Source organism: Gastrolobium bilobum, unplaced genomic scaffold (genome assembly GCF_033153095.1).
Source record: "Gastrolobium bilobum isolate Gb01-03AN ecotype WA unplaced genomic scaffold, APGP_CSIRO_Gbil_v1 utg16678, whole genome shotgun sequence".
NCBI classification, from domain to species: domain Eukaryota; kingdom Viridiplantae; phylum Streptophyta; class Magnoliopsida; order Fabales; family Fabaceae; genus Gastrolobium; species Gastrolobium bilobum.
In genome coordinates, this window is record NW_026896445.1 from 1 (window position 1) to 27,872 (window position 27,872).

Genomic DNA, 27,872 nt, shown 5'->3' on the forward strand with positions numbered 1-27,872 from the left:
AAATGAGGAAAACTTGCATGAGTATTGGGAGCGGTTTAAAAGACTTTGTGCAAGTTGTCCACATCACCAGATTCCGGAGCAATTGCTGATTGTCTACTTCTATGAGGGATTGCTACATATGGATAGGAACCTGATTGATGCTGCCAGTGGAGGAGTTCTTGTTAACAAAACACCCAATGAAGCTAAGGCGTTGATCTCAAACATGGCTGCAAATGCTCAACAGTTTGGAACGAGAGCCAATAGCAGTGTTGTGTACCAGGTGCAAGAAACTCCGACCCAGCCTTCAGCAGTGGCATCAAGTGCTGACAATCAGCAAATTGAAAATAGACTTGATGAATTGGCAACCATGGTGAGACAGTTGGCAGTTACCCAGACAGTCCAGACTTCTGTTCCACAGTTCGGCAATCCATGTGGCATATGCAGTGATCATTTTCACTCCACTGATGCTTGCCCTTCTCTACAAGAGGGCTCCATTCCTGCAGACCAGTCAGTAGCTGCAGTCTTTCCTGGGAAACCACAGTTCCAGCAGCAGCAGAGTAATCCATTCTCCAACACTTACAATCCTGGCTGGAAGAATCATCCCAACCTCAAATGGAACCAGAATCAGCAAAATGTTCCATATCAGCAGAGTCAACAAAATTTTCCATACCAACAGAAGCAGCAGTTCATTCCACAGCAGAGACAAAACTTCCAGCAACCTGCTCCTCAACAGTTACAACAACAACCACTAGTGCAGCAGCAAAACAGTGTCAGTGGTCCTTCGTTGGAGGACTTAATGAAACAGATGGCCACCAACAATCTGGAGTTTCAACAGAGGACAGAATCCACAATCCAGAATTTGCAGACACAGATCGGGCAATTGGCGACATCAATGAACCAGGCCCGATCTTCCAGCAGCTCCCTTCCATCCCAAACAGTTCCAAATCCAAAAGGAAGCGGAAATGTGAGTGCTATTGCTCTGCGGTCTGGAAAGCAAATGGAGGAGCCAAACCAAGCTGATGTTGAGTCATCTAAGGGAGGTGACACTAGCTCCAAGAAGCAGAGCACTGATACATCTGATGTCCATATCCCTCTGCCTTTCCCTCAGAGAGCCACTCAGTCCAAGAAGCAATCAGCAAAGGCTCGAGATAAAGAGATACTTGACACCTTCCGAAAAGTTGAGGTGAACATCCCTCTTCTGGATGCAATACAGCAGATTCCGAGATATGCCAAGTTTCTAAAGGAGCTGTGCACCAACAAGAGAAGACTGAAAGGAGATGAGCAAGTTAACCTGAGTCAGAATGTATCAGCACTCATCCAGCCTATGCCTAAAAAATGTCAAGATCCAGGGACATTTACTATTCCTTGTGTAATTGGCAATTCTGTTTTTCATGATTGCATGCTAGACTTAGGGGCTTCCATTAATGTCATGCCTGAATCTGTATATAAGTCTCTTGGACTTGGTCCTTTGCGTGCTACTAGTATTGTGGTTACATTAGCTAACAGGAGTAGTATTCACCCATCTGGTTTGATTGAGGATGTATTGGTCAGAGTTAATAATCTGATTTTTCCTGCTGACTTCTACATTTTAGAAATGGAGAGTGAGACTGCTACTAATAGATCACCAATTATACTTGGTAGGCCTTTCATGAGAACAGCTAGAACAAAGATAGATGTTCATTCTGGTACTCTATCCATGGAATTTGGTGATAGCATTTTACATTTTAGTATATTTGATTCCATGAAGCATTCTAAGGTTCAGGTTGATCATTCAGTTTCATGCATAAAAGTGATTCATGATGTGGCTGATAAGGTTGATTTTGAATTGATTAGTGATTGTGCATTACCTGTGGATTATGACTTGCCTATTAATGTTAATTCTGAATGTGTACTAAATGCGAAGTTATGCAAGACTCCCCATTCTGGTAATGATTTTGATCCTAACTCTCATGGACCCAAGATGAAATGGGTACCAAAAAGTTCTTCCTCTATTTTTAGTATGCAGAAAAGTTTGCATAAGGTTGGAAGAAAGGATCAAGAGAAGAAGAAATACACACAGAAAAGAAAGCCCCCAAAGTTGCGTGATAAGCAGATGGGGAAGACTTGCACAATGATTTGCCATCACCTCAAAGTTGTTAATGAAGGACCCCAGAAGCAACCTGTGGAGACAGAGGCTCTGCTCATTGATGCTACTTATCCTCCTTAGGGAGTTCAGGGAGTCTTCTTCCCTCTTTTTCTTTTCTTTCTGTTATTTGCATTTTTCTTTTCCTTTCTTTATTTCAGTCTTTGATTTTCATAGGTAGATTTTCCTTTTCTTTCTGGTTATTATTGAGTGTTACATGGAGTAGACTTAAATCACAGGGTTTGATAGAAATTTCTGCTTAGGCTTAGTTCTTGATTCTTGGATTGCATTACTTGCTGCTTGATACTGTGCTGCTGATTGCATGATTTGGTATACCCTTGTGAGGTTTTTGAGCCTGTAGACATGGTCTTAATCTGTAGGCCAGTTTTTCTTTCTTGTGTGATTCTGCTCTTGATTGTTGTCCTCTAGAACTTGCTCTGATTCTTTTTGAAACTGCATTTTTCACTTGCATGCATGAATATGATTGAGGCATTCTTTCTTTCTTTACCCACTTTAGCTAGATAGCCATCCCTTATATTATTATCCCTTGGTGAGCCCTTTTGAGCCTTTATATCCGTTATTTCTTAAGCCGCATTACCAGCCTAAGTGAAAAACCAATTAATTCCATACCTTGGAGTTTTACTGAGCATTGGTTTCATTGTGATGTTGTGTTTAAGTGTGGGGGTTTGCCCGAGACGGACAAAAGTTTAAGTGTGGGGGGTGACATATGTGGTTGTACTTATGTGGTTTTACTTCAAAACAAAAAAACAAAACAAAAAAAAACAAGAAAAAAAACAAGAAAAAAAAAAGTGTTTATCTTTTCAGTATCTTTGTTTTATGTTCTTAGTTTAGTTCTTAACTTTTGCTCTTTGTAAAATTCTGGGGTGTTTAGCTTTCTCTTCCATATTCATCCGTACCTTTACCTCACCCCCATTACAACCCTGCATAAAGCCCTCTTGATTTGTGCATGCATGTGTTATTAGCAGTGGAGAAGTAGAATTTGAGCAAGCCTATGGTAGAATGATTTTCTGGAGTTGATTTGAGTGATATACTGAATTAACTGATACACTTGAGAGAAAATTGAGGGCATCCTGTGAGGAACCATTTTTGTGTAGTTAGCAGTTGCAGTTGAAATCAGCACGTCTTGTGATTTGAGATTAAGGAATTTTTGTCCTGGTTGTTTTATCTGTTCAAGACTTGTGATTTTTGTTATCTTTTGTATACTTGCTAATTATTAGGAAGGATAGGTTGATCTTCACTCTTTTCTTATTTCTTTGCTTTCTTTTTCTATTCTAGTTTTTGCCCAGGAGTGCAAAAAGATAAGTGTGGGGGAATTTGATAACTCATATTTTATTACACTTATTTGTTACTCTTGATTAGTATTTTTAGAATTTATTTGAATAAAATAATGATGTTTTGAGTTTATTTACATTTTTAGTTTTTGATTGGGTTTAATTTATTTTCGTCAGAATTTTTCAGCTTTACGTTACTTCTGTATTTTGGCCATATCTTGGTCCACAGTTGTCGGATTGACTCCGTTCTTGTTGGGTTTTTCAGATAACACAGAGGGATACAATTCTTATGAAGAGCTCGAAGCCCAATTCGGATTGAAAGCTAGTCTATTTCTTGTGCCAAGTCGGACACGTTTTGCTGAAGTTTTATTTTATTTTATTTATTTTATTCCGTATTTTAGACATATGGGCCGGTCAGAACTGAACCCTAAGCCGCTTTGAGTAAGGGTATATGACGGCAGAGTAGGAAACATTGGATGCATTCTGTAATTTTCAAAATTGAGGATCAAAGTATTTTCTCTGAAGCGTTCTTCATCTTTTTCTTCTTCTTCTTCTTTTTATTTCAATCATGTTTACCTTAGCCATGCGAGGCTAAGAACCTTTTAATCAACCTAAGGGTAATGGATTCCATGGATTAGTCTTGAGGATCTGCGTTTATTTCAAATCAGTTTTGTTTCCCTTCCCAACTCAGATTGATATCGTGCGATCGTGGATATTCAATCTGAGGTTCGCGATTGCGATTATGGAAAGGGATTAATCATCAGATTTGATGATTAGGTTGATTGACCCTATGACCTTAAATCAAGCGGGCTGATACTCTGCGATTGTATGAGTAGAAACATCGTCTTTGATCAAATGCTAAGCGATCGCTTAGAGAGGGTTGTCAATTGGAAATAAGGATTCTGATCCGATTGACAAATCAATCACGATTCTGATATCTTCTTATCCGAGGAAAGACGTCCATGGAACCCAAACCTTAGGTTGGTTATTTTTAATTACGAATTTTTATTCCAAATTTATATTCTGCCTTTTTAATTATTGAATCAAAATCCAAAACCCCCCTTTTAATTTTCTGTTCTCATAAGCGATTTTAACCAAAACAATTTCCTTGAGAGACGACTTAGGGAGCAAACGAACCCTAATTAAAAAAATAATTTTAATTTGCGCGAGTTTGACAGCTCGTGTCAGGTCTCTCATGAACAACTTTGAGGTGATGGTAGTCGCTATGAAGGTCTTCCTTGTTTGCTTATCACACAATTTTCTGTTTGAACCCTTTAATTAAAAAAATAATTTTAGATTTGACCTCGATTAGAGTTTCTAAATAGGTTGTGAATATATGGAAGTTTAGTGGAATCAGAGGGAAATTTAAAGTAATTTGAAACGCGTGAGGTGGCGGTGGGCCCCACCCCACTTAAATCCACTTAAGCCACATAAGCTCCCCTCACTATTCATCATCTCTCCCTCCCCTCCCTCTTGAGAAACCGCAGCCCCCTCCCTAAAGAACCCCATTCTCTTTAAATCTTCACCTTCTCGTAACTTCATCAATACTCCTAACTTCATCAATACTTAGCCAAATCAAGAGAATTTTGTGTTGAAATTTGTTGAAAACATCCTTCCAAACTCATTGGTGGTATCCATTAGCCTTGAAGCCCTCTCATTTGTGAGAAAACTGACCTGGAATGCCACGAATTTTGGGAGAAAGTTGGAGTTTTGTGGTTGTTTGCTCAAGTTATTGCTTGAGGATCAAGTGGAGGAGTCTTATGACTTGATTGTGAGTAAGATTCAACACCTTTTGTTGGTTAATTTGATAGATCATAATTCATGAACCCTAGACTTGGTTTTGTTGATTTGTGTTGTTAGAGAGCTCAAATGAAAAATGTGTATTAGATGATAATGTCTTAGAATGATGTGTTAGAGCTATAAGTGCAATGAAAATTATTAGTGAAAAAATGTGATTTTTAACTTAGGAAAATTTGGAGAAATGTCATGACTTTGTGTTTTTGGATTGTTGTTAGAAGTGTGTTGGGAGTTGTTGTATGATTGTATGATGATGTGATAGGATTGTATGAGGTGTGGAATATTTGAAATTGAGTGAAAATTCTTTGGAATTGCCTATGTTACAATTCGGCCATTTAGGGAAAATTAGGGATTTGATGTTGTTGACATTGCTTGGATAATGTATCATGTGTTAAATGGTAATTAGATGGGTTGTGTGGTGGTTGGAAGGTTGGAGAATCAATGAAAAATAATTGATGGTGTTGAGAGTCATAAAGGAACCTAGAGCGAAATATTAGGCCAAATGACGTTTAAATGACGTAAAATAAAAAGTGGCACTTGATGTGGCCTTTTGGTAACCTAAGGATGCCTAAGAAAATGAGAAAGAAAATTTAGAAAAATAAAATGTGAAATAACACATGTTTTGCCAAACCTACAAGGTGTAGGGGAGGTTTTTGACGTTTTTCGTATTCTGATAGAATTGCCGTGTACTGATGATTCGTACAGGGTTGTTGTAGGTTGCCGTACGTTGATTTGAACCCCGAACCGTGAGTTCGTTGGATTGCCTTTGGTCCTGGACCAAGTGGGATTGAGGTAAGTGATTGGAACAATGCTTGTATAATTGGTAACTTGCATGTGTTCGTATGAGTTTTAAGTAATTAGGAATGTCCTCTGTGTAGGCATTTCTGTTGAGTAACGTGCTTGGAAAATATACTGCTTTGGAGCTAAATGGAGAGGCTTATTAAGGTAACCTCTTGGTACTGGGGCTTGATCCCCTTGTGTGTTCCACCATGCCCGTTGAGGGTGATGGTAGGAAATGTATGTAAGTAATGTAGAATAACATGATCATGCATTTAGTATGTATGTTGGTACATAGGTACCGAGTCTTTGGCCAGTAGACAGTTTGCCTTCGGGTGTTTCGGACTTCCATTGGATAGGTCTCCGAGAGGGAGTTCTAATTGACCTAGGGTCGTGGTGTGTGATCCGGATAGGAGCACACTAGGAAGTCTCGGGTGTATAAGGATGGGAGGGGTACCTTGGTTGGATGTTCTTGGAACACGCCTTGGATGAGACCCGTAGGCTTATATGCCGAGTCATTAGGCAGGACGTTGCGTGGTATTGGTAGTTACCATTTCAGCTTCGTCGTATTTTATATCCCTATGTTCCCCAGTTTCTCTAAATCCCTTGCTTTATCCCGTTTTCAAGATGTTGTTTTATATTATTTATATGCATTGAAGTGAGCCATTGGGCGGAGTTTTCTCCGGAACCTCTGGGTTACTGAGATATATTCGTATATCTCACCCTGTCTTGGGGGGCTTTATTTCAGGAGGTAGCAGTGGTACAGGAGCGGCGGGCAAGAAGCCCGTAGGATGAGTCATTGGAGGACTTTATATATTTTGCATTTTGATGGCCATTGGGCCTAGGCTAGACTTAAAGCATGGACATTGTATATGTTGAAAGGATGAGATTTATGTCATATTTGTTCATACTATTTTTGCCTAAGTTAGATACATGTAGTTTATGACATTTGGAAATTTATGAATTATGTTGTAATTTGGATAATTGTAAGTATTGTAGATTGGATCTTGTGTAATGTGAAGTATATGTAATATGATGAAAGGGCAACAGGCCTATTTTAGGATTATGATATTGTGTATGATTAGCAAATGTATGCAATTGGACCTTGATGATTGAAACTTATTAAGTATTAACAAAGAAAGCATTCAATTTTTCATTCTGAATCCATTTCCAAGGTTATTTTTCCGATTTGATACCCTCTACTAACATTTCACTATTTAGGGTTACGTGTTTGGCGAATTACCGTTTTACCCTTTTTATGTATTTTGACACAGAACTCAGGATTTTCACCAATAATACCCTTTAATCCATATTTTAACTATAATTATAGGTTTTAAAACTATGAGGTGTTATAACAGAACCTGGTGAACATGTTGAAGGAAAAATTCTTTCAAACAATAACATATATGAGATCGTGTTAATTCCAAGGATGAATTTGAGTCTTTCTAATTACATTTTCCCTCTAAAGTTTGAGCGCATGTAATTTTCGTTGGTTGATTGCTTCGCCGTGACAATAAACAAGAGTCAAGGTCAGACTTTATCTCATGTAGAAATTTATCTTCCAAGATCAGTTTTTACTCATGGCCAATTGTATGTTGCTCTCTCTAGGGTCAAAAGTAAAAAGGGATTAAAACTTCTCATACTTGATGATTATGGCACAGTTGCCAATACTACAACAAGCACTGTGTTTAAAGAAATTTTTCAAAGGTTGAAGTAAGTTAATTTGTCTTATTTGTTGAACTATTTTACATTATTTTACAGAGTTTTTCTATTTTACTATAATACGCAATGTACATGTAATTTTACTATTTATTTAGTTCTATTTTATACTTTTTACTTACCACTATCCCATGCGAAGGCACTGGTCATAGGCTAGTAGATTTTAAAAGACTATCTAGAATTGTAGTGACTTTAAAAACATTTTAAAAGACTTTTTTTACAACCAAGATTTTATAATATTAGATTTTAATAGGTTTATAAGATTTGAAAGAACAATATATATTTATAAGATTTAAAAAAAATTGAATTTTTAACAAATATACAAAATTACAAGAATTAAAAAAATAACAAATAAATACAATGATATTAATAAAAAAAATAAAACCTAATATAATTTTTTCAATCAATAATTTGATGTACTTGGTGTTCTATTAAGCAACAACTCTCCATATACTTATACTAGCCCTCCGCACATTAGTATCTTCTCGTTCCTGCTATTGAGTTTGACCAAATTATCTTCTTCATTTGGTATAAGAGCTATGCATATATGATTATAAGACTCATAATTTTTTATATTTTAAAATAATTCGAAATTTGCATATAGAACCTAAAGTTCATAATAAAATTTCGTTTGAAATTTTTGCTATTGATCTTAAAAACCTTGGTATTTTTGTTCTACGTAATGAGAGTTTTCTAACCATATATCATATGTATGTTTTCATTGAGTAATCTAAGAAAATTTCGAATATGAAATTCTGGGTTTTATTACATGAAGATTAAAAATTTTTCAAATTATTTTCAATCGATACATTGAAACCTTAAATTGCTTTGAGACTTTTGAAAAACAAGTTTTTAGTGTCTATTGGCACAAAAATTGTTTAAAATCATTTCCTATAGTGAAGGAATTTCATTCATGAATGTATTGTTCCGAAATATTGGGTTCATATTATGAAAGTTTAAATTTTTTTTAAATCGATCTTGTTTCATTGATGTAAAAGAAAATTTGGTTTGGGGGGTTTTTGTTCCCATGTTGTTTCCCCAATATTTTATGTTATTTTTAATACAATAATCACATATTTTTGTGCCAAGAAAAATCACGACCCATTACTTGAAAAATCATTTTCTAAATTTAGAAAAGTTCTCAAAAATTGCTCAAAAATATACTATTTTTAATATGGATTAGATTAAAATCATGTTGGATTGTTGTTTCTGGAATATTTTGTGATAAAAATTGCTCAAAAAATTATTATTTTTTAGCTTTTACAAAAATTCCATATCGTAACCTGGTTTTGAGCCAGTCAACGCATAGGAAGAAATCTAAAAAATCCTAAGAATTAGGGTGACATAGTGAGAGAGACATCCTATTTATTCTTCTTACTAAGAAGTTTCACCAAATCCACACCAATAGAAAATCCACTAAAACAGTCAAATTTTTGAACTCCACAATATTGTTTTTCTTTTGTTTAAAATCCTGATTGAATAACACTGAATTTGAACGGACTCTAAAATAATTTTATAAAATCCTAATCGACTGCAATAGAGAAATCTCAATAAATTCTAGGGGGTGAGATTGTGAAAGAGACATCCTATTTATCTTTCTCACTAAAAAGTCTTACGAAATCCATATTAATAAAAAATTCAATAAAATCGCCAGATTTTTTAATACCCCAATATTATTTTCACTTTGTTTAAAATCTTGATTAAATACTATCAAATTTGGGCCGACTCTAAAATAATTTTTTAAGATCTTAATTAAATATCGCGTGATTTTTTTTTAAATCTTTTAGAATCTTAATTAAGTACCAATAGATTATTTTTACAAAAACAATCCATTAAAATATTTTAAAATCTCAATCTTTTAGAATCTTAATTAAATATACGAATAGATTTTCGAAGATCACTATGTTATTTCCTTATATTCCGATGCCTTTATTCGTTTCCTATTAATTTTCCTTTCCTTTTTCTCTTGCCGGAAAAATTAGGGCTTGAGCTGAACCACCGAGAGAGAGAGAGGATATGAATATCATATCCCAACTACCTACCAGGGTATCTAGTAAAAGATAGAGTCACCAGCATCTCAACAACTCTAAACAGCCAAAGAGTACAAGATAAGGATCACATCCCAACAGAAAGGGGGTGGAATCTTATTGCAATTAGGGGAGCTCAAAAGGCCCAAGCCTAGGAAGGTAATCCTTATAAATAAGAGCTTAAGGACCCCAGGTAAACAACTTTTAACCTATTTACTGATACTGCCCATACTGTGCACACACCCACCCCTTGGCTATAAGCCTATTGCTTGTGCGCAGTGATTGGGACCTCGGCTATAAGCCTAGTATACACCTGATATATACTATCTCTGAGCAGATACCTCACGGTATAGCAATACGGTCAATCTAGGACCAAACATTGGCGCCGTCTGTGGGAAACGATAAATTTTGATTCCCATTCCACGATGACGAACACCCGTTCGACGTCCAGCACTGCCCAAATGCCGCCACACCAATCTCAACCTCAGCCTTATGGTATGCCATCACACCAACCTGCGTTGGAATAGCTCCAATCAGCCGCGACCCCTGTGCTAGTAGAGGTCCAGGTCGACTAGGTCGTCACTCAAGGACTGCCCTCCAGAACCCAGCCCAACGCGACAGCGGGCCTAGTGCGCCCACCTCCGCATAGCGAACAATCCAGGGACATAACCACTGTGGCCATGAATGCGATCCTCCAAAGGATGCAGGAGATGAGAACAGATTCTTGGCTCTACAAGGGCTAAATGCCCAGAGGCTGGAGGCTGAGCTGCGAAATCAAAACCTAGTGCGACGAGCTGGAGGAGCAGGCCGAGGTGGATGCGCAGGCCAGACTAATGAGCCACAACATCAAAACGCGGCCACGACAGAAGGAAATATGCAGAATCCCTGCTATGACAACCACCAGGAGGGCGGAGGACCAGTCAACAACCAAGGAGATAATTATCACCTTGATGAAGAGGCTAACGATAGCCTATTTACTGAAAGGCTAATGAACTTGGCAATACCGCTGAGACTCAAGAGTGCCAAGATACCACCGTACGACGGAAGTCAAGACCCAGAGGCCCATTTAGAGGCTTTCAAGACCGAGATGTTGTTCAACGGGATCACTGGACCTATTAAGGCCAGAATCCTCGCAACAACCTTGACAGGTCAAGCAATGGCTTGGATAACCAGGCTCCCTAGGAACTCGATCGACTCGTTCGAGGACCTAGCCCGAACATTCCGACTAAACTTTGCAACAAGCAAAGCACATCCAATGCCGGCCTACGCTCTGAGAAGAATCCGGCAAAAGGAGAATGAATCGTTGAGGAAATACCTCGACCGGTTCAAGGATGCCGCCCTCAAGGTTCGGAGCCTAACTGAAGCAATGCACCTCCACCTAATCATCTCGGGATTAGATGGCGACTCTCCACTTGCGAAGTCCATCTATAAGAACCCGGTCAATGATCTGGAAGAGTTTCGACGAAGGTCGGATAAATACATTGATGTGGAAGACATGCAAAAAGTCTACGTCGAGTCCCGAGGACGCAGTCCGACACGACGAAGCCCGAGTAAGAAAAACAACAAAGATCAGGACCAGCGGGGATCGAAGAAATCGAAGGACACTCGTGATAAGAGGTCGGAAGATCGGTCGCCAAGGAGGAAATATGATGATTACACGCCCTTGAACATGTCCAGATCTTGGATATGGAAAGAGGTGACCCAGACTGAAATGCGCAATGTCGAGAGACCTCGACCCCTCAAAGCCAATAGTGGATTGGATAGAAACAAGTACTGCGCCTTCCACGACCATAACAATCATATCACGAATGACTGCTGGGACCTCCGAGATGCCATCGAAAAGCACATCAGAGTGGGCAAATTAAAGCAGTACATCATCCGAACTCAGGGCAAGAAGAATAATAAGCGGAGGCAGAGAAGCCGGAGCCGAAGTCGAAGCCCGAAGAGAGAGGACAAAAAAGATCAGAAACAAGACCGCCTTGCAAAGGGCAAAGAGGTCGAAGATAAAGATGAGTCTTTTCAGGAGGCTGAATTTGAATGCAACGTGATAAGCGGAGCTCTGGGAGGAGGAGGAGACGCGGCTAATGCAAGAAGAAAGTACCTGAAAGAGGTCATGTCGGTAAGAGACAGGCCGACCTTCAAAGGGAAAGCCAGTGATCCTGCTCCCCCAAGATTGTTTTTCACTTAGGAGGAACTGGCAATGGTCATACCCGGACACATCGACAGCTTGGTAATCACCGAAGTGCTAGTCAACTGCCGGGTCAAGAGAATCTTTATTGATCATGGAAGCTCGACATACATAATTCTCTGGGATGCTTTCCAGAGGATGAACCTGGACGAGAAGGACTTTAAACCATGTGTCACCGAGCTGGTCGGGTTCAATGAAGCGGTGTTCCCTCCAAAAAGCTACATTGATTCGAAGCTAACCTTGGGCACGAAGGATGCATTCCGAGCCGGAAGGGTTCGTTTCGTCGTTCTAGACACCTTTTCTTCCTACAACGTGATCATTGGCAGGCCTACAATCCATGACTGGGTCATGCTGATATGCACCAAGCATCAAGCACTGAAAATGCCAGGGGCGAATAACGAGATTATCACTATAAGAGGAGATCAGAAATAATCTAGGGAGTGCTACTATGAGACCCTGCGGGTCCATCAAGGAGGTCCATCATCTCCCTCTTGGCTTAAAAGTGGAGGAGCTAAGGACCAATCGCTAAAGGCATGTGGAAGCGAGGTAAACTTAATCGAACTCGAAATGAGGGAGGAGCTCCAGGCACCTCGTCCAAAACCCCAGGGAGAATTGGAAGACGTCAATATTGGGAGGGACGGTAAAAGGGCGCACCAAGGTGGGAAAAAGCCTGGAGGCAAATTTTAAAAAGGAGCTGGTTTCCTGTTTACAGGAAAACTCCGACGTATTCGCATGGAAGGCCTCGGAGATCCCAGGAATAGACCCAACTTTCTATTGCCACAAGCTCTGCATGTACCCAGGATCGAAGCCAGTGTCCCAAAAGAAGAGGAAGATAGGATCTGACCGACGTTAAGCTTTAAGCGAACACGTCGATGAGCTGTTAGAAGTCGGATTCATCAAGGAGATACAGTACACCACTTTGCTGTCTAACGTAGTGATGGTGAAGAAACCAAGTGGGAAGTGGAGGATCTGCGTGGACTACACCGACCTCAATAAGGTCTGCCCAAAGGACTCGTACCCGATGCCAAGCATTGACCAACTAGTTGATAATTCATCAAGATTTCGGCTACTATTGTTCATGGATGCGTACTCTGGGTACAATCAAATCCCATTACACCCAGATGACCACGAAAAAACTACCTTCATCTTAGAAAAAGGAAACTTTTGCTACAACGTCATGCCTTTTGGTCTTAAAATTGCGGGGGCGACCTATCAAAGGATGATGAACTGCGTTTTTCAAGCGCAAATTGGAAGAAATCTAGAGGTATACTTCGACGACATGATCGTCAAATCAATGCGCATATCAGCGCATATCGCCGACCTCAAGGAGACTTTTGAGCAACTAAGAGCTCGAAAGATCAGATTGAACCCTGCCAAATGCGCTTTTGGGGTGCCAGCTGGAAAATTCCTGGGCTTCATGCTCACCAACTGAGGAATAGAGGTCAACCCCGACAAATGCAAGGCCATCCTCGAAATGAAGCAGCCGGAAACCAAGAAGGAAATCCAACAGCTCACAGGTCGCCTTGCGGCCCTAACTAGGTTTTTGCCTAAGTCGGCAAAAAAAGCCTTGCCTTTCTTTAAGCTCCTTAAAAAAGAAGCGGAGTTCGGATAGGGTGAAGAGTGCAAAAGGGCATTCGAAAATATAAAGAACTGCTTAGCCACACCTCATGTACTGTCGAAATCAGAGCCTGGAGAAACGTTGATCTTATACTTGTCTGTGGAGGAAGAGGCCATCAGTGCCGCTCTGGTACGGAGACCGACAAATCACAACAGCCGATCTACTTTGTAGGTTTGACATTACAAGGACCAGAACTTCGTTACCAGAGGCTCGAAAAGGTTGCATTCGCCCTGCTTACCATGGTAAGAAGGCTCCGACCTTATTTCCAAGGTCACCGAGTCATTGTGCGAAAAAATCAGCCCATCAAGCAAGTACTACACAAGCTGGACCTAGCAGGAAGGATGATCAACTGGGCCGTCGAGCTCTCCGAGTTCGACATATCATATGAACCTCGACAGGCAATCAAGTCGCAGGCGTTGGCTGACGTCATCCTGGAGCTAACCTCATCCAAAGAAAAGGCACAAGGAAATGAAGATCTCTGGACAATATATGTCGACGGATCCTCGAACTCTAAGGGGAGCGGAGCCGGGGTGATAGTTGAAAGCCCGGAGGGAGTGTCCATTGAACACTCACTTCACCTAGCATTTTCGACCTCAAATAACCAAGCTGAATACGAGGCGTTCATCGCCGGGATCGTGCAAGCAAAAGAGCACAGAGCAAGGAGGATAAAAATCATGAGTGACTCGCAGCTGGTTACTTCACAAGTTAAGGGAAAATATCAAGCCAATGGTCCTCTCATGATGAAGTACCTCCAATAGGTCAAGGAGCTATTAGCCGAGTTTGACGAGGTTGTAATCCAGTACATAACTCGAAACGAAAATAATAGGGCTGACATCCTATCCAAACTCGCCAGCTCGAAAAGCTCATGAAACCATTGCACTGTAATACAACAGAGCATCCTGGAGCCGTGTGTAATGGTGATAACCGAGACTAAAGATTGGAGAAGGCCAATAGTGGCCTACCTGGAAAAAGGTGTCCTGCCAGACGAAACACAAGAGGCCAGAAAACTCGTGAGGAACTCGACCTGTTTTACCATTGTAGAAGGGCAACTCTACTAAAAGGGTTACTATGCACCCATGCTGAAATGCCTGAGTAAGAATAAAGTTGAGTATGTATTGGCCGAGATCCATGAGGGCATAAATGGACATCACATGGGAGGAAAAGCTTTAGCCAGGAAGGCACTAAGGGCTGGATACTACTGGCCCACTATGGAGCAGATGCGAAGGAACACGTCAAAAGGTGCAAACAGTGTCAGAAGCACGCACTAATCCTTCGTGCACCCCCTGAAGAACTGCAAACTATCACGGCAGCGTGGCCGTTCTTCAAATGAGGGATGGACCTGTTGGGACCCTTTACCGCGGCTGAAGGACAGCTCAAATGGTTCATAGTGGCAGTCGACTACTTCACCAAATGGATCGAGGATGAACCCCTCACCACCATTACTTCGGCAAGGATATAGAGATTCTTTGAAAGAAACCTGATTAGCCGATTCGGACTTCCTGCCGAGATCATCACAGATAACAGGACACAGTTTGCTGATAAAAAGTTCCAAGAGCTAATGACCGACTTCAAAATCACACATCGGTTTGCATCAGTGGAACATCCTCAAACCAACGGACAAGCCGAGTTTGCCAATAAGGTGATTATCAACGGGCTCAAGAAAAGGCTGTTCGAAGCCAAAGGAAATTGGGTGCAACAACTGCACCTCGTCTTGTGGGGTTACAGGACAAGCACCCAATCTGCCACAGAAGAAACCCCCTTCAAGCTGACATATGGGTGCGAGGCCATGATTTCGGTGGAAATCGGCGAACCATCCTGGAGGAGGGTACACAGATTACAAGGAACCGAAGGTCAAAACAAGGAGGCACTCCTTGTGGAACTCGACCTACTGGACGAATGCAGAGAGAACACCAGATACAAGAATATGATGGTGAAATGCCTAGTAACTGCTAGATTCAATAAGGTCAGACCACAGTCATTTCAGAGCGGCGACTTGGTGCTAAGGAGAGCGGACATCGGCAACAAGAATGCCAGAGATGGAAAGCTCGCCGCAAACTGGGAAGGCCCCTCCAAAGTCAAAGATAATTTGGGAAAGGGAGCCTACACCTTGGAAACTATCTCCAAGAAGCCAGTAAAGAGAACTTGGAACGCGGACATGCTGAAGGTTTACTATAGTTAGGCCTGAAGTCCGCCTTTCAAGATAATAAGACGGGCTATTAAGCTCGGTCAATAGTTAGATTTACTTCTACGCAAATAAGAGGAGTTCCTAAGCTCAGTCAGTAGGTAGATTTATTTCGAAGCAAATAAAATGAGCTCTTAAGCTCGGCCCTGTAAATAGATTTTGTTTGAAGTGCAAATAAAATGAGCAGTTACATCAATTCTGTCATCAATGCATGTCAATTTCTATGCAAGTAATTGAAGCCTCAAGAGCTTCACGATCAAACAAAGGAATAAAAATTTTGTTGACGAACAAAAGATAATCCTAGATCGGTTAACAAAACTTCGGCGAATCGCAAGTCGAGTATAACGAGATCGAAATTGAACCTCGGACATAAAAGTGAAAGGGAAGTAAAGCAACGATTTCGCTAGAATAAAACCAAAACATGAGTTTTAGAAGCTGACCCAAAGTGGCAAATATGTTCAGAAAAAATAAAAAAGGGGCTCAAAGGCCCCATAGCAAAATACAAAATGAAAGTCGGCATTCCGACCCCTTCATTGCATAGCACGTGGAGAAGCAGCGGGAATCTCGGCACCGGTCTCCTCCTCATCGGCACAGTCGGAATCAAGAGTTCCGGGATCAATAGCACAGTCCTTCACGTTGTATGCCACGTCCATCTCATCTGTAATAAGGCCAGGATTCAGAACCCGGGCTTGAGCAGCGGCATTGTCAAAGGCCTCGGTCGAGGCTTTTATGACCACAACCCTAGCCTCTTCAAAGTCAGCTTGAAGTTTCTCAATCTGGGCATCCTTGTCAGCCATGGACTTTGAGAAGGACTCCTTCTCAGCACTCAAACCATCCGCTTTGACAGTGGCTGATTCCAAATCCTTCTTAGCCTTGTCCAGCTCAGAGGACAACTCTCGAACTCTGATCTCCAGATCGGATTTAGACTTGCTCAGCTCCTTCACCTTAGTAGTAAGAGATGAGTTGGAAGCAATAGACAAGTCGAGACTCTGATTGAGATCTTGAAAGGTTTGAAGCAAAGAGGTGGTCTTCAAAGAGTCCTCCTCCATTCGCGCCAGCATGGCCCTCACAGTAGAGGTCAAGCCCGAGCCACCAATGAGCTCCGGAGGAGGCTTTAAGGCGGCCCTAAGTCAGTCAGTAACCCCGACCCTCCACAACTTCCCAAGCTCTAAGGTAATCAGGGTTCCTTGAGGAGCGGTGAAGGGAGGAGGAAGCGGCGATGAGGAAGGAGAAGAGACATCAGTGATGATCACCTCATCACCCACTGAACTTCCGCTGATCACGGCATCAACCCGTCGCTTTTTGGAGACCTCGGCATTGGAAGAGGGGACTTCTTTGGCTTTTCCCTTGCCAGACTTCTTGGGCAAAAACTTCATGTACTCGGCACTCGTCATGCTAACTGCAAAAGAGGTTCAAAGATTAGAACCCAAATCATTAGACATGTCAGGAAAAAAAAGCCATAAAGGAAAACGACATACCAAGCTCACAAAGGAGATCCTCTCCAAACTTATCTACAATCTGACTCAGATCGATAATGCCGAATTTCCTGGCATAACCAATCAGGACGGACGCCGCCAGTCTCTCCGAATCAGAAAGAGATACTCCGGGAGTAGCATAGTCCCTAGGACGCCGTAGATAATGATTCTGCGTCCAATAAAGCTCAAATCGACCTTCCAAATCTCCTCCGTCTGATAAAGACGAGGCAAACAAGGGGAGGCAGTCTGAGCGAGCTACTACCCTGAAGTAGGCATCCTTGAAACCCTTGAAAGATTGGGAGTAGGGGATAAAAATACCCCGGTTTGGAGCACCTCGGAGAGTCACCCAACCCTTTCTCTTCTTAGCCTCGGCCCCAGTCCGGGCTGTATATACATCAAAAAAATGGAAAAAGAGGCAAACTGTACAAGGAAGACAGAGGTAGGCGCAGACTTGTTCAAAACCCTGGATGAAGGCTCAGGAGTTGGGATGAAGTTGAGAAGGCGCAACCCGAAGTCTACAAATTACTGCCATCTGGAACTCGGTGAAGGGAAACCGAACCCCCAGCTTAGTTATCAGGTCTCGGTAAAGAAAAAAGAAATGGGGCTCGTCCAAAATAGGCCCTGCACACACCGGATAGTCACCTGCTGGGAGCATGTCCACCCCACTGGGGTCACCAACTGGAAGTTGTGCTACGTCGGCAGGAGACATCGTAGATCGCATGCAAAGGATCTCAAGAAGAACCCAATTTTGTACATCTGACTCCTCCATAGTTATGATCCTGGAACACGAAGGGCGAGGATCAGTACAAAAATCAACCGAATCCGATCTGGGACTCCCAAGATCGGATGGCGACAAGCCTGGACTCCATGAAAAAGGGATGGAGCTGTCAGAACTGCTGACAAGGTCGACAAAAGGCACTTGGCTAGAAGCCGAATCATCAAAACAAGAAGGAACATCTGACCTGGGAAAACCCAGCTCGGATAAGAAAGACTTGAGGAGTTGTCACTCAACCTAAGAGGGGGAATCTGATTTAAGACAGACCTCGGGCCTGGGGCCACCTGGGACGAAGGTAAAATATAAGATAAAGGAACTGGGTCAGGAGATGAGCCCAACCCAGAAATCGGAGGGTCAGGGACCGAAGGAGGAACACCCCTGCCAAAGTTAAGTTGAGGTTGATGACTCCCACTTCCTATCCGACCTCTACCTCTCCTACCACGTCCACCCTGGGAGACCCGACGACCCCCTTGGTGGCTTCGGAGAAGCTGCTGGAGCTTCTCCTCCTCGGTATATTCCCTACCATAAAACCAATATTGAACTGACCGAGGCAACTGCTTCACCATCTCCTCACTCTCTTAACCACCTCGGCCAGAAGAAGAACCAGGGGCACTCCTCAAAAACCCCAAAAACAGAGAACCCTCAAACAAAATAGACAGAAAGAACGCAAGTTCAGTACAAGATAAAGTAAATGAAGAAAAATATGCACCAGGCAAAAACTCGAGACGATGGAGTAAATGAAGAAAATAAACGAAAGAAGAAAGATATCTGGTCAGAGGGAAGTGAAGAGGAGACAAAGGAACTTAGAACCAGGAGACCTTCGGCAGCACAGGCCAAAAACAATAGTAGGAAAGCAGAAACTCACCAAAGAAAATGTTGAGAAGAAGCTTGAAATGGAGTAAAAGACTCTGAATATACACCACACGCGAGAAAGGAGTAAAAACCCTGTGAAGGAACCAAAATGGTGAATGTAAAGGAAACCAAAAAAACGTGAGGCGCGAAGGTGAAGGGGTTTCTAAACGGTTGAGTAAAGAGGGGAAAAAAAGGAACTTCACCCTGAGTGCATTAAATGCACTCAATCATGACCTCTGTAAAGCTTAATACGGCGCGCCCTGCACGATGCATGCACTGCCAACAAGCGCACAACACACGGATCCTGATAACCGTCATGGCAAAACAAGAAATGAAAGGTTAAGCTGATAAGACAGGACCAAACTCCGACCTCCAAGCTCCAGTTTCGCCTCAACATCGCAGGTCAGACAAAGGCTCGGCCACGAGATCGAAGCCGAAAGTCGTAACAAGACCAAGAACTTCAACTCAAAAATAACGTGACAAAGTCGAAACGAGGACTAAGCTCGGACACATGGAAAATCTGATATATTGAAAGTCCGGACTTCACATGCAACATCATGGAATGTTACGTGATAAACCTCGGCAAAAATAGTTCCGAGTAGTATCGCAAAACGCCAAGCTTTCAAAAGCTCAGCTCCGAGACCGTCGAACTCGGACGAACCAAATCCGAGGTAACATAGCAACACCTCGGCATCCCGAGCCCCGGAATACCGAGCTGGGGGGAAACTGTTATGGATATGAATATCATATCCCAACTACTTACCAGGGTATCTAGTAAAAGATAGAGTCACCAGCATCTCATCAACTCTAAACAGCCAGAGGGCATTAGATAAGGATCACATCCCAACAGAAAGAGGGTGGAATCCTATTGCAATTGGGGGAGCTCAAAAGGCCCAAGCCTAGGAAGGTAATCCTTATAAATAAGAGCTTAAGGACCCCAGGTAAACAACTTTTAACCTATTTACTGATATTGCCCACATTGTGCACACACCCCCTTGGCTATAAGCCTATTGCTTGTGCGCAGTGATTGGGACCTCGGCTATAAGCTTAGTATACACCTAATATACAATATCTCTGAGCGCATACCTCACGGTATAGCAATACGATCAATCCAGGACCGAACAATATGTTTTCTTATCATAAAGCATACTTACGTTAATAGGTTGATGATAGTTGAACATAATTCATTGTATTTTCTTGCAAAGAGCCATAATTTATTGAAGTGCGATGAAGTTATTTTGCCTTCTTAAATGCATAATTCATCAACCATGGAAATCTGATGTTTCACATTCTCAATTGGCATCGGCTATTAAAATTACTAATTTCTACAGTGCTTTTTTTTTTAATCAATTTATTTTTTTAAAATTTATGTGCTGCTTTCACTCAGTTCATATTTGTCATTACTCCATGATGATCTTTTTATTAAGAATGTTACATTGTGCAGGCTAGAGCTGGTATAGATTGTTGGGAACTCGGTTCCCTCAGATTGGCTAGGGATCTTTTTGAGGAAGTCAATCAACAAGATCCTGATCTCGGATCTCGACAATACCTCAGTCTGAACTTCACCAGGTCAGGCAGCGCAGCGGAGAAATCAAAACGAAAAACAGGAGAGAGAGAAGAAGAAGAACACAATTAGTTTTAACGTGGGAAAACCTTCTCCAATGAAGAAGTAAAAACCCACGGGACCTAGTTCAGATCAAAAAATCCACTATGAAAATAATGGTTACAACGAATCAAATACAAGAATGTGGTGGTTAACTCAACCTCTCCAACAATGGTGATAATCAAACTACCCTAGAGATGTTTCACTCAAACTCTCTCTAGAGATCTCTCAAATGCAAAGCATAAAGCTTTGCTCAAACAATCAAATAATTCTCTCAAATTTGTTCTCTCAAATCTGACCTAGCCTCCACCCACAACTAATGAGTATATATAGAGGAGGTGGAAATTAGGGTTAGGGTTTTTAGGAAACCCCTCAAATGGGCTTGGGATTAGCATTGAAGGAGGAAGCCCAACAAATCTCCCCCTCCGACTTCAATGCGTCGGCTTCAGCATCAATCCGGCTCCTTCACAGCAGTCTTCAAATTTTCTTGCTGGAACCGGCATTGTCATCATGTCGGACCAATTTTGGTCAGTGTGCACCTTGACGAGTTCGAGCTCACCATCTTCCACCACATCCCGGATCCAGTGATACCTCACATCAATATGCTTAGTGCGGGAGTGATAGGTTTAATTCTTCGCAAGATGGATTGCGCTTTGATTGTCACAACCCAGCTCGTACTTGTCTTGATCATGGCCGAGTTCCATGAGGAACTTCTTCATCCACAGCATCTCTTTGCTTGCCTCAGTAGCGGCAATGTACTCAGCCTCAGTTGTAGATAGTGCAACACATTTCTGAAGTCTTGATTGCCAAGAGACAGCTCCTCCGACAAATCTCATCAAATATCCTGTAGTCGACTTCCTCGAGTCGGCGTCTCCCCCTAAATCAGAATCTGAGTAGCCTTGCAACTCGGCTTTGCCTTCTCCAAATCGGAGACATAAGTCGGTCGTACCTCGGAGGTACTTGAAGATCCACTTCACTGCTTCCCAGTGCTCTTTGCCGGGGTTTGACAAATACCGGCTTACCATTCCAACAGCATACGCCAAGTCGGGTCTAGTGCAAACCATTGCATACATCAAGCTTCCGACGGCGGATTGGTAAGGGACCTTCATCATCTCATCTTTATCTTCATCAGATCTCGGACATTGCTTTTGGTTCAACTTTATGTGTCCGGCTAGGGGGGTGCTCACTGTTTTGGCTTTGTCCATGCTGAATCTCTTCAGAATCTTCTCAATATATTTCTCTTGACTCAGCCACAGTAGCTTCTTCTGTCTATCTCGGATAATCTTTATTCCGAGAATCTGCTTTGCAGGGCCGAGGTCCTTCATTGCGAAGGACGAGCTCAATGCCTTTTTCACGGCGGCTATCCTCGATTTGTCTTTCCCTACAATAAGCATGTCGTCAACATATAACAACAAAATCAGAAAATCTCCGGCCTCATACCTCTTCACAAATATGCAGTGGTCGGCTTCTGTCTTCTCAAACCTGTGATCTGTCATGAATGATTCAAATTTCTTGTACCCCTCCCGAGGTGCTTGCTTCAAGCCATAGAGGCTCTTCTTCAACCGACATACCAAGTCTTCTTGGTCTAGAGCTTGGAACCCTTCTGGTTGCTCCATATATATCTCTTCTTCTAAATCACCGTGAAGAAATGCCGTCTTCACGTCCATTTGTTCTACATCGAGGTCCATAGAAGCCGCCATGGCTAATACGGTTCGGACCGAGGTCATTTTCACCACAGGAGAAAAAATCTCCTCAAAATCAACTCATTTCTTCTGATTGCAGCCTTTCACTACAATCTGGGCTTTGTATCTCGGCTTTTTCCCGTTCTCTTCATTCTTAATCTTGTAGACCCATTTGTTTTTCAGAGCTCGTCTTACTTTAGGCAACTCAGTCAGCTCATAAGTCTGATTCTCGTGCAAAGACTTCATCTCGTCTTGCATTGCCTTTTCTCATTCTTCTTTCTCTGAGCTCGTTACAGCCTCATCATAACTCTGAGGCTCACCGTCTTCAGCTATAACAGTGTATTCATCAGATGGGTACCTTGTAGAGGGTCTTCTTTCTCGAGTTGGATATCTCAGCTGTTCTTTAGCTTGAGAACCCGGTTCATCATTCTCATCCCGGATCTCATCATCAACTCGGACATCAGTGTCTTGGTCATCCTCAGCTTGTTACTAATCATCATTTTCTTCATTTTCTTGATTTTCTCCCCATGCTTCAGCTCGGACAGGAGGGATGGGTTCTTCACGTCTGACAGTAACCCGGACTTTGGGCTTCGAGATGTCATGAATGTTCTCATTCTCATGAAAGATCACATCTCGGCTTCTCACGATCTTCTTATTGATTGGATCCCAAAGTTGGAACCCGAACTCACATCTCGGTGAACCAAGATAGATGCATTCTTTTGTCTTCGCATCAAGTTTTGCCCATTCATCTTTAGGGATATGCACGAAAGCTCGGCATCCAAAAATCTTCAATTGATTGTAGGCCGCTTTCCGATCTGTCCAGACTTCTTCTGGAATTTCTCCTTCAAGTGGCCGTGATGGTGAGAGATTGATCAAGTCAACAGCAGTTTTGACGGCTTCTCCCCAGAATGATTTCGGCAACCCGACATTGGATATCATGCTTCGTACCTTCTCTTCAATTGTTCTGTTCATCCTCTCAGCCAGTCCATTTAACTGTGGAGTCTTGGGGGGCATCTTCTCAAGTCGAATCCCGGCCGCTCTGCAGTATGCATCAAATGGGCCGCAATACTCACCACCATTATCAGATCGGACCACCTTCAATTTGTTGCCAGTCTCCCTTTCAACCATAGCATGGAATTCTTTAAAGGATTGGAGTACCTGGTCTTTAGACTTCAACAAATATACCCACACTTTGCGGGAATGGTCACCAATAAATGAAACAAAGTACTGAGCTCCTCCAAGGGATCTTTCCGACATGGAGCAGACATCAGTATGGACGAGGTCAAGAATATACCTGCGTCGTCTAGGTTGATCCGGTCTCACAAAAGAAACTCGGTGCTGCTTTCCAGCTAGGCAATGCGTGCAACTCTCCAACGCTTGGCCTTTCAACCCGGTCAGTAGTCCTTTCTTGTTCAGGATCTGTAGCCCTTTCTCGCTCATGTGGCCGAGGCGCTTGTGCCACAGCTCCAAGCTAGGTTCATCTCGGACAGAATTGGCTTCTCCGCCATTGATCTTTCCTTGCATCACGTGCAAGGAGCCTTCCTTTTTACCTCGGGCCACGACCAAGTTTCCCTTGGCCAGCTTCCATCTAACACTACCGAAGTAGTTCACTAACCCGTCATCATCAAGTTTGCCTACCGAGATTAGGTTCAAACGCATGTCAGGAACATGCCTTACATCTTTCAACACAAGTCGGCATCCGACATCTGTGGTCAGAGTTACATCACCGACACCAACAATCTTGCTGGTCACTTGATTTCCCATCTTCACAACTCCAAAATCACCATCTCGATAAGAGGAGAAAAAACCTTTGTGTGGAGTAACGTGGAAGGAGGCACCGGAGTCAATAATCCAGGTGCAGTCATCATATGCAACATTCAAATAATTATCCTCACCTAAGAGTAATATATCGGCATCAGGGTTTGCAGTCACCGCAGTGGTGCTCTTGTCTTCCCTCTTATTGGGAATAATCTGATCCGGCTTCACAGAGCCGTTCTTCTCATCATTCTACAGGGTCCAGCAGTCTGGCTTCTTATGGCCTGTCTTTCCACAGTAAAAGCACTTCAACTCATATTTCGGCTTTGACCGACCTCTGGACTTATCTCGTCTGTCACGACCTCTACCTCGGCTTTTGCTTCTACCGCGGGAGTCGGATTTCCCTTTGTTCTCAGCAACGTTAGCCTCAGACGTACTCGAAGTACCTCGTTCTCTTCTCCTGGATTCTTCGCCCAAGAGGTTGTCTGTCACGACATCCATCTTCAATTTTCCATCTGGAGTCGAGTTATTCAGGGTCACCACCAGAGTATCCCAGCTTTCTGGCAGCGAGCTCAACAGCAGCAATGCCTGCAATTCTTCATCAATTTTCATATCAGCCTTTGACAGCTGATTCACAATACCTTTGTAGGTGTTCAGGTGTTCAATCATGCTCATGTCGTCCTTGTATTCAAGCTTAACAAGTCAGCGAACCAGGTGTGCTTTGTTCCTGGGAGTCTTCTTCTGAATCATGGATTCTAGCTTCGTCCACAACTCATACGCGTTCGTGAATTCGGACACGTGCTCAAAGAGGCTTTTATCAATATATTTCCTGATCGTGGCTACCGCCTTCCGACTCAGGATCTCCCACTCCTTATCAGTTTTGCCTGCCAGTCTCTCATCAAGGATAATGGGCTCATGTAGATCTTTGCAGTAGAGATGATCTTCCATCATCGGTCTCCAATAAGTGAAGCTGTCTGCAGTCAACTTGAACATATCTCCATCATGAGTTATGCCACTGGTCTCCATCTCGTCTCCCTCAGAACCCGTCGAACTCGGGCTCTGATACTACTGTTGGGAACTCGGTTCCCTCAGATCGGCTCAGGGGCCTTTGTGAGGAAGTCAATCAACAAGATCCTGATCTCGGATCTCGACAATACCTCGGCCTGAACTTCACCAGGTCAGGCAGCACAGCGGAAAAATCAAAACGAAAAACAGGAGAGAGAGAAGAAGAAGAACACAACCAGTTTTAACGTGGGAAAACCTTCTCCAATGAAGAAGTAAAAACCCACGGGACCTAGTCCAGATCAAAAAATCCACTATGAAAATAATGGTTACAACGAATCAAATACACCAATGTGGTGGTTAACTCAATCTCTCCAACAATGGTGATAATCAAACTACCCTAGAGATGTTTCACTCAAACTCTCTCTAGAGATCTCTCAAATGCAAAGCATAAAGCTTTGCTCAAACAATCAAATAATTCTCTCAAATTTGTTCTCTCAAATCTGACCTAGCCTCCACCTACAACGAATGAGTATATATAGAGGAGGTGGAAATTAGGGTTAGGGTTTTTAGGAAACCCCTCAAATGGGCTTGGGCTTAGCATTGAAGGAGGAAGCCCAACATAGATTATGAATCCTCTTTTGGTAAAGCACGCCCAAATGATACTATCCTGAAGCTTCAAAGGACAACACCATATTACAAAAGAAACCGGGCACACGTTTGCAGTTTCTACATAAGGGGTGAGTGTACGAGAGGAGCTGAGTGCCCTTATAGGCATGGGATGCCGATAACTGGGGAATTGTCTCAACAAAATATCAAAGATCGTTATTATGGGTATGTATGGTTGTAAATGACTTCCTCTATTGGTTATGGTTGTAAATAGTTGGAGCTTTGTTTCAAACGACAACAATCAAACCCTATCCTACTACCTTGGGTCATCATATAATGGGTCAAATGACTCTTTTATCACTTGACCATTATTTGGCATTAAGATTTGATTTAAGGATTCAAAGTGGGAAATTTTCATGATTATTAAGTTAGTAATTTCATTTACTTGCAAGTTTGGTTCATTCTTTGTTTTCTGCTGCATGTGGCTAAAGTCTTGTATTTTATTGTTTTTGGTTTTTACTTAAATGAAAAGCGTACCTTGCCTGTATGGTTCTTAGCCTGTAATTTTGTCTACTTTTAGTAACGCTTTATTTGTTTTTTGCTACTTACATGTTATTGTGTAGTAAGAGATTTTTTTAACATGGATGAATGAAGATAGCTTTATAGTGTCTTACCTTTAATATTCTCACATAGCCAAAAATGATTTAGCAGACAGTCAATAGCCAACAAATACGTATCAAACTTATTTTGAGGATAACCATCTGGTTTCTATTTTTTAATCCATCATGGATACAGTAATAATTATTTTTTCAATCTCATTAACCTATATCCTTCTGATTTTTAATTTTCTGCAGTCTGCACAATTTCCTTTTAACTACAGATACTGTTGGCTGTGTAGTTGATGACATTTTAAATATTGCTTCATGCTTTTGACTTTGTTTTTCTTTTAGAAGAATGTCTTGATGTTTTTTAAACATGCAGGGTGAATGATCCGGTGGCATTGAAGCTACTTGGCAAGGCAGGAGAGATGACCTCTTTGGAGGTTCCTGAGGATGAGAGCATTAAAACTCTTTATGTTGGTGGATTGGATGCGAGGGTCACTGAGCAGGATTTACGGGATCACTTTTATGCCCATGGAGAAATTGAATCAATCAAAATGGTTCTCCAACGGGCTTGTGCTTTTGTAACCTATACTACCAGAGAAGCTGCAGAAAAGGCAGCTGAAGAACTTTCCAACAAACTGGTTATTAAGGGCCTTAGGCTAAAGCTGATGTGGGGCAGGCCTCAGTCATCAAAACCCGAGTCAGATGTCTCTGATCAAGCAAGGCAGCAGGCATCTGAGGCTCATAGTGGATTGTTGCCTCGAGCAGTTATATCAGAGCAGCAGAACCAGGATCAAACCCAAGGAATGCTTTACTATAATAATCCACTTCCTCCTCCTCAGCAGGAAAGAAGCTATTACCCATCAATGGATCCTCAAAGAATGGATGCACTTGTCCCATCTCAAGATGGTCCTCCTGGTGGGCCTTCTGGGTCAGGGGAGAACAAACCCAGCTTGGAGAAGCAGCAAATGCAACATTATCCCCATCCAATGATGCCTCCTCCACCTGGCCAATATCATCGCCAGTATTACCCTCCATATGGTTATATGACACCAGTTCCCCCTTATCAACAGTACCCTCCATCATACAATGCTGCAATGGCTCTATCACAGCTACCTGCTGCAAATCATCCCTATCAGCATTCTATGGAGCCAGGGTCTTTTTCACAGATTGGGTCTGCACCAGCCGAAACTGTAACATCACATTCAGGGTCACAGCAGCAGTGAAATTTGCCCATTTAGTAATGCTTTTTTTTTTAGTACAAATGTAGTCATGCTTTTAGATATACATAGAATTATAGACGGCTATTCTTGCACTTTTAGCCTTTGGCAATTTGTTTTTACAATCCCAAATGTACAGCTTAAAATGCAGAAAACTGCGTAATCCTAATGCGAGGCCTTGTCTTCTAACACTATCAAATTTAATTAGTTCATTGTAAAGATATTTCATTCGCTGCGAACTACAATAAAATAATTACAACATTTTTTCTGCCATTTAATAATTATACATTAGTGTATTAACCTATTATAAAAAATTCATTTCACAAATAAAAAATCTAAACTTTGATTAAACAAGAGAAAATAATTGTCGTGAAAAACATAAATAAAATGTTATGCGCTAAAATTATGAATACAATGTTAGGCCATTTAAGGGTTAATTAGTAAGAAAATCCACAATCTTGTCGCTGTGAGAAAAAAATTAGTGCAAGAATAATCATGAAGTTAAAATATCTAGCAAATATCTCGTGTATTACATGAATATTAAGGATGTGCAAGAATAATCATGAAGTTAAAATATCTAGCAAATATCTCATGTA

At 42.0% G+C, this 27,872-nt stretch overlaps 3 protein-coding genes across 3 annotated transcripts; all 3 read left to right on the forward strand.

Moving 5' to 3' along the window:
• The first annotated feature begins 118 nt into the window (after positions 1 to 118).
• Positions 119 to 2,185, forward strand: LOC133299799 (uncharacterized). The gene is made up of 3 exons (XM_061499284.1): positions 119 to 880; positions 974 to 1,274; positions 1,386 to 2,185. The coding sequence occupies exons 1-3, from the start codon at positions 119 to 121 to the stop codon at positions 2,183 to 2,185; spliced, it is 1,863 nt and encodes a 620-aa protein (XP_061355268.1).
• Positions 2,186 to 10,587: 8,402 nt separating this feature from the next.
• LOC133299803 (uncharacterized) lies at positions 10,588 to 11,901 on the forward strand. Its single transcript, XM_061499288.1, has one exon. The coding sequence runs from the start codon at positions 10,588 to 10,590 to the stop codon at positions 11,899 to 11,901; it is 1,314 nt and encodes a 437-aa protein (XP_061355272.1).
• A 6,787-nt stretch (positions 11,902 to 18,688) lies between these two features.
• Positions 18,689 to 27,282, forward strand: LOC133299804 (zinc finger CCCH domain-containing protein 49-like). The gene is made up of 3 exons (XM_061499290.1): positions 18,689 to 18,849; positions 25,455 to 25,679; positions 26,436 to 27,282. Exons 1-3 carry the CDS (start codon positions 18,689 to 18,691, stop codon positions 27,280 to 27,282), a joined length of 1,233 nt encoding a protein of 410 aa, XP_061355274.1.
• The last annotated feature ends 590 nt before the right edge of the window (positions 27,283 to 27,872 follow it).